Source organism: Alternaria atra, assembly GCF_907166805.1.
Source record: "Alternaria atra isolate CS162 genome assembly, contig: 29, whole genome shotgun sequence".
NCBI classification, from domain to species: Eukaryota; Fungi; Ascomycota; class Dothideomycetes; order Pleosporales; family Pleosporaceae; genus Alternaria; species Alternaria atra.
The window spans coordinates 2,963,144-2,980,263 of NW_025091327.1; the positions used below are offsets into that span (position 1 = coordinate 2,963,144).

The 17,120-nt window shown below is 51.8% G+C and overlaps 6 protein-coding genes across 6 annotated transcripts; 2 read left to right on the forward strand and 4 right to left on the reverse strand.

Annotated features, from left to right (window-relative positions):
* Positions 1-568: 568 nt before the first annotated feature.
* Positions 569-4,072, forward strand: ALTATR162_LOCUS9307 (uncharacterized protein; the record flags this gene model as incomplete). The annotated part of the gene is made up of 3 exons (XM_043316940.1): positions 569-2,044; positions 2,093-3,208; positions 3,260-4,072. 3 exons carry the CDS (start codon positions 569-571, stop codon positions 4,070-4,072), a joined length of 3,405 nt encoding a protein of 1,134 aa, XP_043172875.1.
* A 694-nt stretch (positions 4,073-4,766) lies between these two features.
* ALTATR162_LOCUS9308 (uncharacterized protein) lies at positions 4,767-6,596 on the reverse strand (the record flags this gene model as incomplete). The annotated part of the gene is made up of 4 exons (XM_043316941.1): positions 4,767-4,861; positions 4,890-5,170; positions 5,218-6,033; positions 6,085-6,596. 4 exons carry the CDS (start codon positions 6,594-6,596, stop codon positions 4,767-4,769), a joined length of 1,704 nt encoding a protein of 567 aa, XP_043172876.1.
* Positions 6,597-7,986: 1,390 nt separating this feature from the next.
* On the reverse strand, positions 7,987-10,797 carry ALTATR162_LOCUS9309 (uncharacterized protein; the record flags this gene model as incomplete). The annotated part of the gene is made up of 1 exon (XM_043316942.1): positions 7,987-10,797. The coding sequence occupies one exon, from the start codon at positions 10,795-10,797 to the stop codon at positions 7,987-7,989; it is 2,811 nt and encodes a 936-aa protein (XP_043172877.1).
* Positions 10,798-10,900: 103 nt separating this feature from the next.
* Positions 10,901-11,932, forward strand: ALTATR162_LOCUS9310 (uncharacterized protein; the record flags this gene model as incomplete). Its single annotated transcript, XM_043316943.1, has 1 exon — positions 10,901-11,932. One exon carries the CDS (start codon positions 10,901-10,903, stop codon positions 11,930-11,932), a length of 1,032 nt encoding a protein of 343 aa, XP_043172878.1.
* Positions 11,933-14,102: 2,170 nt separating this feature from the next.
* ALTATR162_LOCUS9311 (uncharacterized protein) lies at positions 14,103-15,437 on the reverse strand (the record flags this gene model as incomplete). Its single annotated transcript, XM_043316944.1, has 1 exon — positions 14,103-15,437. One exon carries the CDS (start codon positions 15,435-15,437, stop codon positions 14,103-14,105), a length of 1,335 nt encoding a protein of 444 aa, XP_043172879.1.
* A 515-nt stretch (positions 15,438-15,952) lies between these two features.
* ALTATR162_LOCUS9312 (uncharacterized protein) lies at positions 15,953-16,816 on the reverse strand (the record flags this gene model as incomplete). The annotated part of the gene is made up of 1 exon (XM_043316945.1): positions 15,953-16,816. One exon carries the CDS (start codon positions 16,814-16,816, stop codon positions 15,953-15,955), a length of 864 nt encoding a protein of 287 aa, XP_043172880.1.
* Between the last annotated feature and the right edge of the window lie 304 nt (positions 16,817-17,120).

Consider the following 17,120-nt stretch of genomic DNA (forward strand, 5'->3'; position numbering starts at 1 on the left):
TCGTTGTCTGTAGCGACGTGATGGAAGCGGACGCTGAGGGCCTCCGCGCTTCATTGCGCTTGGATGGGGTTGCACTGCCCCCTTTCCAAGACCGCCGGACTCTTGACCCTCCGCTCATCTCGCGATCAACAACGTTAGTCCCCAAAAGCATCAAATCTCGCCTCCTTGGCGACAAGTCTACAGCTCGACCGTCGACGCGACGTAGGTAGAAGGCTGAGTTCTCGTAGATTCTACCAAGGTCTCAACATGTAGATGTCATCTGGTCTAGGAAGGCAAAAAGTCGCCGCGAAATGATTGTTCCTCAGGGGACTACTAGCTGCCAAGGGAGGCTCGGGCGAAAGACGTATCACACTGAGTCGACTAATATCGCGCACCAAGCGCCCTGGCGGTCTTGGATATGATCCACATTACACAGCCCGCCTTGTGAGTATATGGCGGCTTGAGATGCGTCCTCCAACTGATTTGAATCCATCCTTAATCCGACTATCACCTAAACTCGAGCTCATTAATTACTCCCCTTGCTACATTTTCCAAGTAGCTTCATTGTAGCATCGTTATTTTATCGAAGATGGAGACCGGCAAACTTGCCCCTCCGACCTTACAAATCAACACTCGACAACGTGCGCTGAGTCAGGCCGACACTGTTACATCGCAAACATCAGACCCATTTCGGACGCCGATATCGCCGAGTAATGCGTCCACAAGTGGTGTATCTACTGTAGTAGGAGACTACGATGCAGCTTTGCAACAGGAGCTGCGCGCTGAAGCTGCAGCGGACACCAACAACCCGTTTGCATTTACTCCATCACAACTCAGCAAGCTCCTAAACCCCAAGTCTCTCCCTGTTTACCAGGCTTTGGGTGGCATCCATGGCATCGCAGCCGGCCTACAATCAAATATCCACACCGGTCTGAGTGCCGACGAGTCGACCGTCCCCCAGCACATCTCCTTCGACGAAGCAACGAACCCGCAGACACCTACGAAAGAAAAAGAATCAAGTCGACCGCCAAGTGATGGAAAGCCGTTCGAGGATCGGATTCGCATACACGGACGGAACGTACTACCACCAAAGAAGGTCACACCTCTATGGAGATTAATATGGAATGCCTACAACGACACTGTCTTGATTGTCCTTACCGTTGCAGCAGCGATATCCCTAGCACTTGGACTCTACGAGACTTTTGGTGCAGAGCATCCACCCGGTTCTCCGACACCTGTCGACTGGGTCGAGGGTTGCGCGATTGTCGTGGCAATCGTCATCGTTGTGCTCGTCACAGCCGTTAACGACTGGCAAAAGGAGGCGGCGTTTGCGAAGCTCAACGCAAAGAAAGAACAACGCGAGATTAAAGTGACACGCTCTGGAAGGACGGCAATGATCAGCATCTATGATGTTCTGGCTGGAGATATCATACACATGGAACCCGGAGACGTCATCCCAGTCGACGGTATCTTCATAGACGGCTCCGACGTTAAGTGCGATGAGTCTTCTGCCACGGGAGAGTCGGATGCTATGCGAAAGACTCCAGGCGCTGTTGTTATGAAGGCACTGGAGTCGGGACAGCCAGCAAAAAACCTTGATCCATTCGTCATCTCTGGTGCAAAGGTGCTTGAAGGTGTCGGTACCTTTATGGCGACCTCCGTCGGAGAACACAGCAGTTTTGGCCAGATTATGATGTCTGTTCGCGTCGAGATCGAGGCTACACCACTTCAAGAGAAGCTTGGTAAGCTTGCAATGTCTATTGCCTATCTTGGAACCGCAGCTGCTGGCATCCTGTTCTTCATCCTTCTTTTCCGCTTCGTTGGCGGGCTGTCTGGTGACACTCGATCAGCGTCGAAGAAAGGCTCAGCCTTTATGGATATTCTTATCGTCGCTGTCACCATCATTGTGGTAGCGGTACCAGAAGGTCTTCCCTTGGCTGTGACATTAGCACTGGCTTTCGCGACAACAAAGATGCTGAAGGAGAACAACCTCGTCAGAATCTTGCGAGCATGTGAGACCATGGGAAACGCCACAACTATTTGCTCTGATAAGACTGGTACTTTGGTAAGTGCTATATATCAACTATACATAGACATATTCTAACACCTCCAGACAACCAACCGAATGACGGTCGTTGCCGGCACATTCGGCACTACGAGCTTTGTACACGCTGATTCCGCGTCGGAAAAGGACCAAACGATATCAGCATGGGCATCGAAAATTTCATCTGCTGCAAAGGAGCTTCTCATTCAATCTATCGCAATCAACTCCACAGCATTCGAAGGCCAAGAGGATGGCAAGCCAGTTTTCGTCGGTTCTAAGACTGAGACTGCGCTACTTGAGCTCGCTAAAGACCACCTTGGACTTGTCTCGTTGTCAGAGACTCGGGATAACCAGCAGGTATCGCATATGTTTCCTTTTGACTCGGCGAAGAAGTGTATGGGCGCGGTTGTCAAGCTTCAGAACGGCCAATACCGCCTTGTCGTCAAAGGCGCATCCGAAATCCTCCTCAGCTTCGCATCCGCGTTCGCGCACTTCGAGACTTTGGAGACAGAGCCACTTTCCGAAGAACACCGTCAGGGCCTGACCGATACGATCAACGAATACGCGAACAGGTCCCTTAGGACCATCGGCTTGGTCTACCGCGACTTCCCACAATGGCCACCGGCCAATGCTGCGCTCACGGATGGTGGCAGTGTCGACTTCGCCTCCCTGTTGCGCGATCTCATATTCTTCGGCCTCGTCGGAATTCAGGACCCCGTACGCCCTGGTGTGCCCGAGGCAGTTCGCAAGGCACAGAAGGCTGGCGTTACTGTAAGAATGGTTACTGGTGACAACATGCAGACTGCACGAGCGATCGCAACTGAATGCCTCATTTATACCGAAGGTGGCTTGGTGATGGAAGGACCCGACTTCCGCCGCCTCTCAACCGAACAGTTAGATGAGATGCTGCCACGCTTGCAGGTATTGGCCCGCTCATCGCCTGAGGACAAGCGCATCCTGGTTACTCGTCTGAAGGCACTTGGTGAGATTGTCGCTGTTACCGGCGATGGCACCAACGACGCTCCAGCGCTCAAGGCAGCCAACGTTGGCTTCTCCATGGTTTCCGGTACTGAGGTTGCCAAAGAAGCGTCTTCCATCATTCTCATGGACGACAACTTTTCTTCTATCATCACTGCCTTGATGTGGGGTCGAGCTGTCAACGACGCCGTGCAAAAGTTCCTTCAAGTATGTCTTACTAAGCTCTCCCCTCTAATTTACATTTACTAACGCTGATAGTTTCAAATCACCGTCAACATCACCGCAGTCGTGCTCTCATTCGTTACCGCCATCTATGATGACGAGATGAAGCCTGCGCTCCGAGCTGTACAGCTTCTATGGGTCAACTTGATCATGGACACCTTCGCGGCGCTCGCACTCGCTACCGACCCACCGACTGAGAAGATCCTCGACCGCCCACCACAGGGTAAAGGTCCTCTTATCACAACGACCATGTGGAAGCAGATCACCGGCCAAAACATCTACAAGATCACAGTCATCTTCGTGCTTTACTTCGCTGGTGGCGATATCCTTGGCTACGACCTTTCTGACCCCAACAAGCAAATCGAGCTCGACACCGTCATCTTCAACAGCTTCGTCTGGATGCAAATCTTCAACATCTTCAACAACAGGCGTCTTGACAACAAGCTCAATGTGCTTGAGGGTATCCTTCGCAACTGGTTCTTCATCGGCATCGTTGTTATGATTATTGGCCTACAAGTTCTCATCGTGTTCGTCGGTGGCCGCGCCTTCCAGATCAAGCCCGGAGGTATCGATGGGACACAATGGGCTGTCAGCATCATCACTGGTTTCATTTGTATTCCGTGGGCAGTCCTCATCAGGTATTTCCCTGATGAATGGTTCGCTGCTATTGCACATGTAGTCGGCATGCCCGTCGTCGTCGTCTACCGCTGGTGCCGCGATGGCATAAGGAAGATGAAGGGTTTGTTCACCAGAAGCAAGAAGAACGAGGAGGTTGATGCTGAGGCTGGTCCTGCGCCTGCGATCGTTGTCGTCGGTGATGACGCGAGTGTATCGGAGAACAGGAAATGAGTGTAATGATTGGGAGTAGGCGTAGATTGATTACCTGTACAACACAACACTAGATGAGATATGATACCCTATAAATTTATTTGTTTCTTACCTATGTTTTTTACTCTGCACTATAGCAAACGAGTATAGAACTCATATTGTACGTCTATTAGTATTCAACTCAGATTGTTTCTGCGAAAGAGAGCTAAGAACAGCGTTGGAAAAATACTAATTCTTCTCTTTCTTCTCGTTCATTCTATCTCGATCTTAGTCTACGTATACAAGGCATCCATAGCAGGCTGCTCAACATTATCGCTCGAGAGTCCACAATGGCCTATATTGGAGTGTTGGTGATCGTCCCCTTGCGCGAGGGCACCCCATCTCAAGAGCTTCTCCCATGGCGCCTGCTCAGAAGGCCTCGCATGGCAAGATGCTGCAATCGCTGCACTGCACGACCCAACTACAGGCATAGGACTCAGCTTCTTTCTCCCCAACAGAAAAAGCCCCGTGGTTAAAACGACAGCCACGATGAGCGAAAGCAGAATACCTAGCGGAGCGTAAGACAAAGTGATGAAGTCATTTCCACAGATAATGTCAAGGTGGCCTCCATCCAGTGTCGAAAATTGTGAACTTTTGTGGTCGCAGTATCCTGTGCTATCATGTACGCCGAACATGCTATATAATTCCATAGACACAACGGCGAGACTCTGGGATGCTAGCCAGTGTAGTAGGACTGAAAAGCCAAGTAGGGGTAGCGCGTAGCGATACGGAAGTTGTAAAAAGTATGTGCTTCTTTGTTGACCATGGCGTCTGCTTGACACCCTTAGACTTTTGGAACGTCCGAAGAAGCCTGACCACTCATGTGCGAGGAGCATAGAGGTGATTGTCCCGTTGTAGGAAAAATAGACAAGAGAGATGATGACTTGTGGACTGTTGGCTACGATTACGTTCTCCAAGATTCCAGCGATACCGGAGTGCGCCATGTAGCTTTGGACGATTGTTCGGGGATCAACGCTTTGGAGGCCGATGCGGAGAACACTGCCTATATCCTTCTGACCTTGGATGGACGAGTAACCGAAAATGAAGAGACCGAAAAGAATAACAATGGCTGCGAACAATCTGCACATGGTTAGTCGTTGTAAGTTCACTCTGTAGTCGCTACTTACGAAAGCCAAACCATCAATCGCTTTCTTTCCTTGACTGATGAAGCCCAATTAAATCGCCTGTTCGTGTACTCCCGTGGTTGTTGCAGCTCTCGCCACCGCAGCTTAGTGCTGTGGATATCCCTTTGCGATACCAGGCACATGTTGTATGAAGAAGGGTCAGGTGTCTGGAGGAAGGATACCACCGCATCGCCGACTGTCAGCATTGGATCATTCCGGAGTACTGAAAGTCCAGCAAGAACAGTCAGAGCTTTAATCGCATTGAAGACAATGACTACTATCGCAAGATGGACGCTGAAGTTCAACTTGCACTTCTGTCCAGTAGGCTCACTCAAACCTGTTTTTACGGGGAGGCCGAGGAGGGGTGACCAGATAGAGGGATCGGCCCTCAATCTTGGCAAAAACCGGTTCGCCTCCTGTTCAAAGCAGCCGCCTCTCTCCGATTTGAATTGTTGGTACACCCACGCCGTACCAGTTTGTGCTGAACAAAGGCCGGAGCGTATGATTGAAGGAAAGATCCCAGCTGCTTCATTGGTATCCATGACACCCTCGTCCACGACAAGGAAGACATTACCTCTCGCAGATTGAAAACTGTTGCTATACGCATCAATGCATTCAAGTAGGTTCAACTCCTCCAACTGTCCAGCTTCGAAAGCCTGGGAATGCATGAGTCCATTGAGGTAGGCATTAGAAGATTGTTGTGTTATATTGCGCGATCCAGCGAAAGAGCCGTTCTCGATCGCAGCCTTGGCTTCTGGCCCAAATTGTATCACACCATATGCCTGGGCGGAAAGAGACATGAACACTACCGAGTTGTAGCTGTCGTGCGTCAGCGTGTGTTTCCGACCACGGCTCTCCGCTTGCACTCACCAGAAATGTAACGGCAGTGAAGATATAGCTAGTATCCACCAGCAGATTTTCTTTCGCATCCCGAAATTGGATGAGACAACGTTGCGAAGACTTGGTATGCCGATGTCCAGCCAATTGCCTTTTTGATGTGCCTTGTCTACCTCAGGTCGAGTTGGCGCCGAGAGACACTGCATGCAATAATTGCTGGCGCCTAGTAGAGCAGAACTTAAAATGTTAATTAAAAGATGCACACCAATGTTCGCTCGTTTCGTGGCTTCGCAAGATGCTTCGTAGAGTACGCCAAGTCCACCTGTGATGCCTCTGCTGTGAACTGCCCATGCGAGAAATCCAGTATTAATGATGAGGACTACGCACGCCAGAACAACGAAGGAAAACAGTGTTGTTCTCCATTCTTGCCGCTCTCTGCGCGTCCTGCCGATCTCATGAGTATGCTTCGAGTCCTCGGAGATGAACGGTTGCAGCTGTACATCCGGCTGTTTCATTTCGTACATAATAGCGGTACGAGAGGTCATGGTGTCAATGACTGGTGAGTAGTGAAATATTGGAAATATCTTGCGAGGCTGCAAGCCTGCGGGCTGATGCCCTTTTTCAAGTGCATCCTACATGTTGCAGGGTCGGGGGATGTTCAGCTTGGCTGAAAGCTGAGTATTAACGCGTGTAGTCCTTCGACGCTGCAGCTGCATGTATGTGTTAGAATGCGCCTCTTTGCTTGTTACTTTTGGAGATATCGAAAGATAGTCCAGTGGCGTTGTTTAGTTCGCATTAGTCCTGAATCGATGCTGCTCTCGCCTGTCTAGCCGCATTCGCTAGTGGGCGTACGATCTCCCTAATTACGCCGTCAACGATCCAGTGCTGCAGTTACTAGTAGCTTGGTTTCTGTACAGCAAATGCATTTTTGCCCGCTTGCACGCAGTTTTAAGCAGGTCTACCAGCAAATTCTGCTTATGCTACTTTCTCCTTCCAAACGCAACTAGCGTTCAGTGTCGACTCTTAACATTACCTTAATCATGTCCTTGGTCATCTAGGCAGGCTCATATAATATAGCTGACTGCAAGACCAAAGTAAAAATTGCTACCATCTATACTGTGGGTATGAGAATGATATGCCCGCTGTTCGTGAAAAGTCGGGCCGAACGTGGTTCTAAATGTAGTCCTAGACGACACTGTTGGCTTCGTCTCGTCTCTACAGTAGGACTATTCCAGAAATCCTAACATCTTCGCGCAACTACAAGGAGAGCATTTCACCAACATGTCGCCGAATGCAATTCGGTCCTCGCCTCGCGATCCTAGCCTAGCTCGCCGTCTCCAAATCCCTATCCTCCGCCCGCTGCTATTCTCTTCCCTTTCCCTAGCTTCCTCCCTAGGTCTACATTAACTACTAAATACCTTGCTGCAGCTAATACCCCCTAAGTCCTATTCTATACCTGTCTTCTCTATCTCTTTTAAATTAGACTTAAAAAGTTTATTTCTACCTCCTGTTGTAATGTTTACGATGTTAAGACCTTACAGTGCTAGTGCAGCCTGCTTCTAAGGCTTAATCGTTACTTGTACAGTTAGTAGACCCTTGCTGCGCGTATCTAGAGAGGGGGCTGCTAGGGCTGACACGATCTTCGCGTTACCAGTTTGATGATGTGGATTGTGGGATTGATCCATACTGTCAATACGGAGGCTTTTCATGTACACAGATGCGAGGGAGGTAGAAGAGACGATCATCCGGAGTACAGTATATTTTGAAAAGTAGATATGTACTTAAAAAACACAATGAAATGTACTTGAAGAAGATGTATGTACTCGCGTATTCCATCCGAATGTGTTCCGTATGACTACCCCTCCATCCCTCCCCTCTCCTGAACAAAAGAAAGTATAGATATGACTAGGTCGGTGTGATCATCATTCTCCTTCTTCAAGTACAAAGCTTCTGCCCATTGGGTCCAGAAACAACCTTGATAGCGAAATCATCAGCAGCGAAGATATCCTTACCATCCTCACCCTTTGTGCGCACCAAAAGTGCCAGGGTATGCAAATTCATCCCACTCTTCACCGCAATCCTGTTAGTCATCGATCTGCCACTAGTGCCGGTCGTAGTGAAAGTAGATACCTCCTGGCCATCAAGCGTTAAAGTGATGGAAAATGGTTTGCTGTTGCTACTACCCGAACGAAGAGGCTTGATCCACGCGCTGACGTCTACCATCGCACCTGCAGGAATGAAGATGTCGGTCTGCGAGAGAGTAAGTGTGCTATCGAATTTCCCAGATGAACCAGTTTGCGTGACGCCCTTGAAACCATTAGAGTTTGGCGTCCGACCTGCCCCAGCGTAAACCCAGGACTTGTCGGAGAATGCGCCGCCAGTCTGGCTGGTCTTCCAGTAAGCCATGGAGGTATCGAAGCTAGCGTCGTAGTCGAACCCAGGGTTCTTAACGTAGTTTGTTGTGGTCGGCTTGGGGAAGCATGTCGGTGTCGGCGTCGCAGTGCTCGAGGTTGATGTAAGAGTTGCCAGAGTAGTTGGGATAGGGGTGATAGGAGCTGGTGTAGGACTCGAGGAAGGCCCTGGGGTACTGGTCGTGCTAACTGAGGAGCTTGGTGTGACTCCAGGAGTGCTAGAGACAACCTCTGAAGAGCTGGGCGTTGCCTCCAGAGTACTGGAAGTGACATCGGAAGGAGTGGGAGTAGGTTCGACCACGGCCGAACTGGATACTACCACGGAAGATGCGCTCGGAGTTACCTCTGGCGTACTAGAAACGACGTCAGATGGGCTAGGCGTTGCCTCAACGGTACTAGACACGACCTCAAAAGAGGTAGACACGATCTCAACGTTGCTGGAGCTCGGCGAAACTTCCGGTGAAGGAGTGGGAGTAGTCTCAGGTGTCACCGAAGCGGCATCAGAAGAGCTTGGCGTAGCATCAACAGTGCTGGATACAATCTCGGAAGAAGACGAGCTAGTCACCACGATGGTAGAGCTTGGAGTGGTCTCTGCAGAAGCACCTGGTGTCGATTCAGGCGTCTGAGATGCTACCTCCGAAGGAGTTGGGCTTGGCTCGGGTGTGCTTGAGATGACTTCTGAACGCGATGGCGTAGGAGTCGCTTCCGAAGAGGACTCTGAACTAGCATCAGGTGTCTGGGAAACTACATCAGAAGGACTCGGACTAGACTCAGGAGTCACGGACGCGATTTCCGAGGATACACTGGCGGTGGGCTCGGGTGTGCTGGAGGCAAGGTCGACAGGCGTGGAAGATTCTGGGGTAGCGCTTGGGGTGAGTTCCGGTGTAGACTCACGCGTGCTGGAGGTAACCTCCGAAGAGCTGGCCACGATATCGGTGGGGTTGGGAGTAGTATCGGGGGTAGCTTCCGGGGTGCTTGAAGTGACATCTGCAGATGACTCGATCGAGGAAGTGGGAGTAGACTCAGGAGTAGTGGAAGCGACATCTGCGACCGATGAGCTTGCTGAAGTCTCAGCCACGGATGTGCTGGGGAGGACCTCGCTTTCTACGGTTGAGCTGCTGATCTGTGAGATAACACTGGAAGTTGGCTCCTGAACAATCTCACTGGAGGAAGCTGGAGATGACACTACCGCAGGGGTAGTTGAAGAGACCGACACAACCTCGCTGGATGAAGAGACGGAAGCAGAGACTGCAGATGAAGTAGTCAACCCAACAGCAGAAGACGAGATTGACGACACTACTGCCACACTGGAACTGGTAGCTACGATAGCCGAGCTCGACGACGAAACCGATGCAGTGCTGCAGTCAACAGCCACAATGGAGACATCATCGATGTCGAAGTACGGTCCGTCAGACGGGTTGTTGTCGACGCGGAACTGAAGCGTATGCGTTGCCTTTGAAACAGTGTAAGGCGTCGCCTCAGTGTTACCAACTCTGACCCACTTCTTGTCACCGTTAACAGGCACGACATTCCCAAGCTCAACACCGTCAAGGTAGATTCTGAAACGCTGGATCCTCTCAGTCTCTGATCTCAGTGACTTGAACCATGCGGATACCACGACCTTGGTGCCAGCAGGGATGTTGATGTAGGAACGGGTAAAGATAGCCTTATTGTTGTCCTTGCTGTTGTTCTCGGTACTTGTTCCGCGGATGAAGTAGTTACCAGAATGGGCGGACGCAGCGTCGTTGACGATGCTGACAGTAGAGCGACTTTGATCGATAGTGTAACTGCTGAGGACTCCGTTCTCGAAGCCACCATTGATGACATAGTTGGGGGATCGAGCGATGCAAGTCTCAGTCGGCGATACACTTGCGGAGGAAGGAAGGGGAGTCGCAACGGGCGTAGTTGAGACCAGAGCAGACGACGAGACGACGGATGTTGGTGCAGGTGTCTCGGAAGATGATGTCGCAGAACTCAGTAATGCCGAGCTGGAGGATTCAACAACGACAGACGATGACACAGCGCTAGAGCTCGATGTAACCTCGCTGGAAACGGAAGGCAAGACCAGGCTGATGGTGGGAAGAACAACTTCGCTGGTAGAAGAAGCGGAGACCTCACCGACAGTCGAAGAGGTCACATCGCTGGAAGTAAAAGACGCAGTAATGGTCTCAACAGTCTCAGTTGTCGACGATGAGGACTCCAAGATGGGGGTGGACGACGCAGATACGTGGACAGTCGATGTAGTAACCTCAACGGGAGTCGAACTCGCGATGTCTGATGACAGCGCTGGTTCCTCGGTGCTAGTCGGAGTGACCTCCGAGCTGGGAGTGATCATTGACTCAACCTCGCTGATAGTGGGTGTTACTAGTGACAAAGACTCGGTACTGGCTAGGACCTCTTCGCTAGCAGACGGTGTTGTCTCTGAGGAGCTCGTAGTGATGACCGATGGTGTAGTGATATCCGAGCTAGCAGGGGTGGGTGTAGAGTCAACATCGCTCGACGAGGAAATTACATCCGAGCTGGATGTAGGAGAGGGGAGAACTTCTGTTGGAGTGACCGTAGACGAGATAGTGATATCCGTTGAGACCTCAACCGATGGAGAGACAACATCAGAAACCGTGCTTGTGGTAGAAGAAGAACTCTCGATAACAGGAGTTGATGCATCAGGCGACGTGATTGTGACAGTCTCAGTAGAAGAGACCGCATCTGGAGTTGCGGTAATGGTCGATGAGGGAGTCTCCGTCAAGATAGTTTCCGATGGGGTAGAGAGCTCAGAGGAAGACGAGGAAGAGATTTCAGGGGTAACAATTGCAGACGAGGAAGCGATTTCCGAAGTGACGACTGAGGATGAAGGCAGAATAATACTCTCGGACGAGGCATCAGCAGACGATGAAGCAATGATCGGGGAGGAAGAGGCATCGGATGAAGCCACAGACGACGATACAACCACCTCAGAAGACACGATAGGAGTGGAAGACACCACAACAACCGAGGAAGATACTGTAGGCGTCCGGGAAGCGCTGCTAGACCTCGTAGGCGAAACAGAAGACGAAGTCGACGACCCCACGGAGCTAGACGCCGAGCGAGTGGAAGAAGTCGTCCGGCCAGTAGTTGAGCGTGTAGATATCGTACGAGTAGAAGAAGACCTAGCAGAGGAACTCCTCGTAGACGTTGTGCGTATAGAAGAGCTTCGCGCAGACGTTGACCGAGTCGAAGACGATCTCACAGAGGATGAACGAGCCGAAGAAGACCGGACAGAACTAGTAGTCGGTCTAACCGAGCTAGAAGAAGAGCGAACAGCCGACGAAGAACGAGTGGAAGTCTGGAGTGTGGACACAATAGCGGAAGAGCGAGCATTAGGGCAGGTACCAAAGTCAGACTTGCAACCAGTACCGCAATGTGCGGTAGTAGATCCACACCAACCATACTCGGAGCAGCAGTCTCCGAAGCCAGATCCGGCACAGGTGTAGCCGGAAGCTCCGCCGCATGACCCATCGGGAGAGATCTTGCTGTCAGGCTTGTCGGTGCAGGTGCCAAACTGGGGGTTGCAGCCCTGGCCAGTCTCACAGTGGGCGCGGGACGAACCGCACCAGCCATATCTGGACCTATTAGTAAGGGGGAAGCAGAGGTGGTGTTTGCGAGTACGTACTGAGAGCAGCAGTTGCCGAACCTCGAACCCTCGCAGGTAAGGCCGGAAATCCCGCCGCACTCCCCGGTGGTCGTGACCGCAGCATTAGAGACCGCCGTGAGGGCAGTCAGAGCCCAAATAAATACTGAACGCATAGTTGCGATGTAGTTGAGCGAGTGGAAGTCTTCGTGTCAGAACGAGTGATGACACTGGGAGGGACTGAGTAGAAATAGCCAGAGAGGAGAACACAAGAGACGATGAGCGAGTGATGTCTGCTGTGCAAGAAGAGTTCCAGTAAAGCCATGATCATATATAGTCGTACTGTCAGTACAGAGGTTTCATCGACTCCTATCCAAGGCGTCACTGATGCCGAAAAGAAAACTCGTGGTGGAGGCTATTTCCGTGATGGCAAAGAGCCACATGCCTTGGTATTGCCATGCATGTACAATGGCGGGTACCTGTAAAGGAACCGCATAGATGAAGCGACCATGTGCAACGCGGTTAGGGGAGATCTAGAAATCGATAAGCGACATGGGATTGTCCCTTCAGCCCAGGAGTGAATGAGAAGAATACGCCACATGGTCCGACAATGTCTGTTGAGTCCATGTATGGCAATCGATAAGCCTACTCTGATGGAGATCTAGACTTTGGTACCTGCAAAGAGGCTGGACGGGGCTGCCGGAGATGTGGGGTCTAGGTGTTTGGAATGGGTCGATCCCTTGTAATTGAGGCTTGATGCTGCTAGCGCCGAGGTAAGCAACCGCGGCTTTGCAAATCTTCCATGAGAAGGGGCACTTAGGCGAGCCAAGATATCAAACAAGCAATTACCCGCCAGGACTAGAGCAACTTGTCAGTCTGACACCCGTTTGCGTGTTGCGGCTGGCTGGTTCCTGTCAGAATATGATACGCACTTATGCTTGGCACCGCACGTGGCTTTAGTACTGGAAGGGCAACGCCCACGGTACTGGTCTTGGTATTTTCCTTGTTACCATGTGCGAGTTGCTTTTGCATGCGACGATATCACGGCTGCGTACGTAGCTGGACTGGAGGCTCGTATGAGGTGTTACTCCTTGGTCTCGCGTCTGCCACTAGGTGGGGCGCTGCACGGAGAGATTCGTTAGATTCGTTAGATCGACGCGTGTGGACGACGTGAAGCGGGTTATGGCATGGGCTGTATACTGTTAATACTGTCATTACGCTGGATATGTGCGTGGTCAGGTCCAGTAATTTGATGCGTTGCTGCGACGCTCTACGTCACCGTTCCCTACCGCGGAAGACGAGGTCTTGAAGTGTCTGTAGAGTGAGCAGTTATTTCGGCGCGCACCGTACCTGCATTAGCGTCCGTATGGCTTCTCTGTACTCAGCTGTCAGCCACCTCCACGGCTTCAGAACGTGTACGCCCATGGCGGCGTCGAGACGAGGCCAAGGGACCTGCTCGAGCGCAAAGAAACATAAGCGCGAGCGGGACACATCCGCTGCACATGGTAATTCTAATGTGTAGTGCATATTATTGTTGAGTGTTACGACAATAACCCGTCTCCCTATTTCAGTGGTGGCCTACTGCCTCCTGGATTTGACTGCTTCGGTGAGGGCGGTAGGCATAGAAACCTCCTGAGGCATGGTATGAGCCCGAATAAATGCGTGACAGGCCCAGTATTCCCGTGTGGAGTACGACACAGACCCCCATCCACGCGCCAGTTGTCGGAAGACGCGGTTAAAGTTGCCTTGGGTTGCAATACCGACCTTTCAAATTCGCATGTGTCGTCCTGATGGTGGCGCTGCTGATTTGTTGCGCATGTTTGCTTCTATTACTCTGCGTCGTAATGTGGCAAGCTGACCTTACCAATACATCCATGACCCCATCCCTGATCCATGGCCATGAGCCAACAACCCGCACAATATATACAAAGATGTGCCACTCAAAAACGCCTTGGGGTATCAAACGCCATACAATGCCATAAATCGTGCAGGAAAGATATCATATCGTCGTCCGTTATGGAGAAGAGACCCGCTCAAGGATTCGAATGGACAAAGCGAGCGCCTTGACATGGGGAACGAGCTTGCTTGAAAGCTTTTATCCGGCTCAGCATCCATCCTGAAGTCCATCGCCGTTCGCCTTCGCTACTTTGGTGATGACCCATTCGGATAGAATATCCGAGGCGGCATTCGATACCGTCATGCTCAAATTGCAGACATCTGCCGTCTTTGACGCAAGCCTTCTGGCATTTGTCGAAGGACTTGGCCGCAGTCTTGCCCTTTCGGTATGTGACATCCTCGGACATGTTCGACCAGTCTTCTGCCCTCTCTTGCAAGTGTGGCTCGATCATTGTGAAGAGCTCTTCGAACATGAGCGGCCTTTCGGGATGGGACCGAGCTTCCTCCCACTGCGACAATCGTGTGAAGTCGTCTTCGCCGAGGTGGTGCATCGTCAGGATGGCCTCGCACCACTGCTCGTTGTCGAAGCGCATGGTGAAGGGCTTCTCTCCGTTGAACATGGGCCAGTATCCACGCAGTGAGACGCCGCTTTTCTTCAGCACTTGCGCCAGCATCTCGTCCCCGCAGCACTGCTTCTTGACGTCGACTCCGAAAAAGTGTGTTCCGGGGAAATGCTTGTTCTCGCCGAACATTCTGCCATATGCCATGATCTTATTCAGTGCGCCGCGCGACAACACGAAGCCAGTTCCACCGTGTGCGAAGATGGTCTTCTTCTTGGGCCAGACGGGGGAGCCAAAGTAATAGGCCGTCTTTGGGTTGAAGTTGGAGAGGAAGCGGTAGAGATTGTCGTAGTTGACGTATGTATCCAATTCCAGGAAGACATACCACTCCGACTCGGGTCGCATGTATGACGTCCACTCCATCATAGGCAGAAACTTGTACTTGTCTAGCCTCCATCCCTCCTCCGACTTGGCCTGGGTGCTGTTGGTAGCCTGTATGCGATCGTACACGTCAAAGTCGGGGTTGTTGAACTTGTATTCGGGGCGGAGGTGGGCGAGGGCGTCGGCGATCTCGAAGCCGTTGAAGCTGTCCTTGCGATCCGAGAAGATGAGCAGGTCCTGCTTGCACCTCCCTAGTCGGTTGAGATACATGGGCAGCTGGGTCGCGACTTCCCCCGCGCCGATCTTCAGCACAACCGTCACACGGTCCATGACGCCGGCGGTGAAGGGGGAGCATTCCTCACCGAAGTGGACTTTGGAGACGGGCCCGGGGCCGCCGGGAGGGGGCCGCTCCAGCAGCACGTCGTAGCCGCGCCCGCCACTCCATAGCCGGAAGATCAGGGACGATAGCAGGAAAGTGACGAGGACTATCGCGGCGCACAAGAGGCGCAACGGCGTCAATCGCACCCTCATGGTGGTGGTGATGCTCTGCCTGAGTCCGCCATGTTTGGATGAGCGGGCCTGGCGCGCGAATTTGGCGCTAGTGTCAGCTCCAATCCGGCTAGCCGGCCGTCTATGCGCGCCTGCGCGGGCGGCCTTGAGACTTCTTCACCACCAACATCACCCTCATCAACAATCTGACGAAACATCGTCGTGCTAGCACTAGGATGCCATGCCGCTATATATCCTCACACGGAGATTGAAAGCTGGCCTTGGCGTACATGTGTTTAAGCGAAATTGTATTCCTTGTGTCAGTGAGGAAGCTCAAAGACTCGACTATTTCTTGGTTCACCTGCATTCGTCTGATTGCATCATCGAATCAATCAGCGCCGGATGAGGTGAGTCTATGCTCGGCCTCATCGTTTTGGCCATAACCATGGGCAATGCAGCGTCTCCAGTAAGTGCTTCGTATTGGGATCCATCTTGAGATACTCGGCTATCTCCAAAACTTGTATAGTAAGAACTCATCTCGAAAAGCCAGTAAACCCTCAGCCTGCAATATCAACCTGCGTATTCTTCTCCGCAACCTCTACACTAATCCCTTCCAACTTCTCCTTATCCCCCTCATTCTTCCCCTCATCCTCCGCCTCCAAACCCTTCACAACCGCCGGTCCCTTCCTCAGCATATTATAATCCCCGCATGGCACAAATCCCATATGCATATAAACCGCCCTAGCACTCGGTCTAGATTCCAAATACATTGGCGTAGGCGGGTCATTGGCATCCGCCTGTTCAATCGCCCAATTCAACAACCTCTTCCCCACACCTCTCCCCTGATACTCCGGCCACGTAAGCAACGGCGCGAGATACCAATGGGGCTGCTCCTCCGTAATCTCCCTCCTCATCTCGTCGTCTTTGCCAAACTGAACGTTCCACGTCTCGTCGCTGACGTGCGACCACATTTCCTCGATTTCTTCGTCAGTCCAGCCCATCTTCTCTTTCCAGCCATAGTGGTCGATTGCGCTGCGGCGAAACATGTTGTGCACACCTGGGTTCGAAGGCCGCGTCCATCCTGCTATTCCTACTATTTCGCCGGTGGAGGTCAGGACGGCTTTGATGAAGCTGTGGTTGGGGTCGGTGATGGCTGGGGTGAGGCGCTTAACCATACGTTGGATGCGGATTCGGTCGCTGTTTTCTTTGGGACGGAGTTCTAATGGCTCTTTCTTTGCCCACCAGTCGTCCGGGAAACAGAGGTAGAGACCTTCAGCAATCTTTTCGGCGTCCTGTTCAGTGCATAGCTCGACGCGCATGTCGGAGTCAGGCAGTCGTCTTGAGGGCTCCACGGGCATTGTCTGAAAGCCATCGGTGTTGTCGGTGGGAACCTTGATGAAAGCTGCTTTTTGTTCGGTCATGGCTGTTGATGTTATTGCTGAAGTTTTGGAAATTGATTCCTGCGTTCAACCAGAAGATGTGACGACGTTTGAGTTGGTATGAGACCCTATGGATGTTCTTATGTAGTGTGGAGACCCACGCGGTGACGGGCGTCGCCCTTTTTGGTCTCACACTAGCGCTTACGCTCCCGGAATGACCTGGGGAACTCGAATTGTTGCCTAGACCTTCGCATCAGATCGACTCATTCTGCCGATGCAAGCGGAGTTGATGATGATCAAAAGAAGGGAAGTGGCATACGGGGCGTACCCCGCCTTTCCCAAAAAC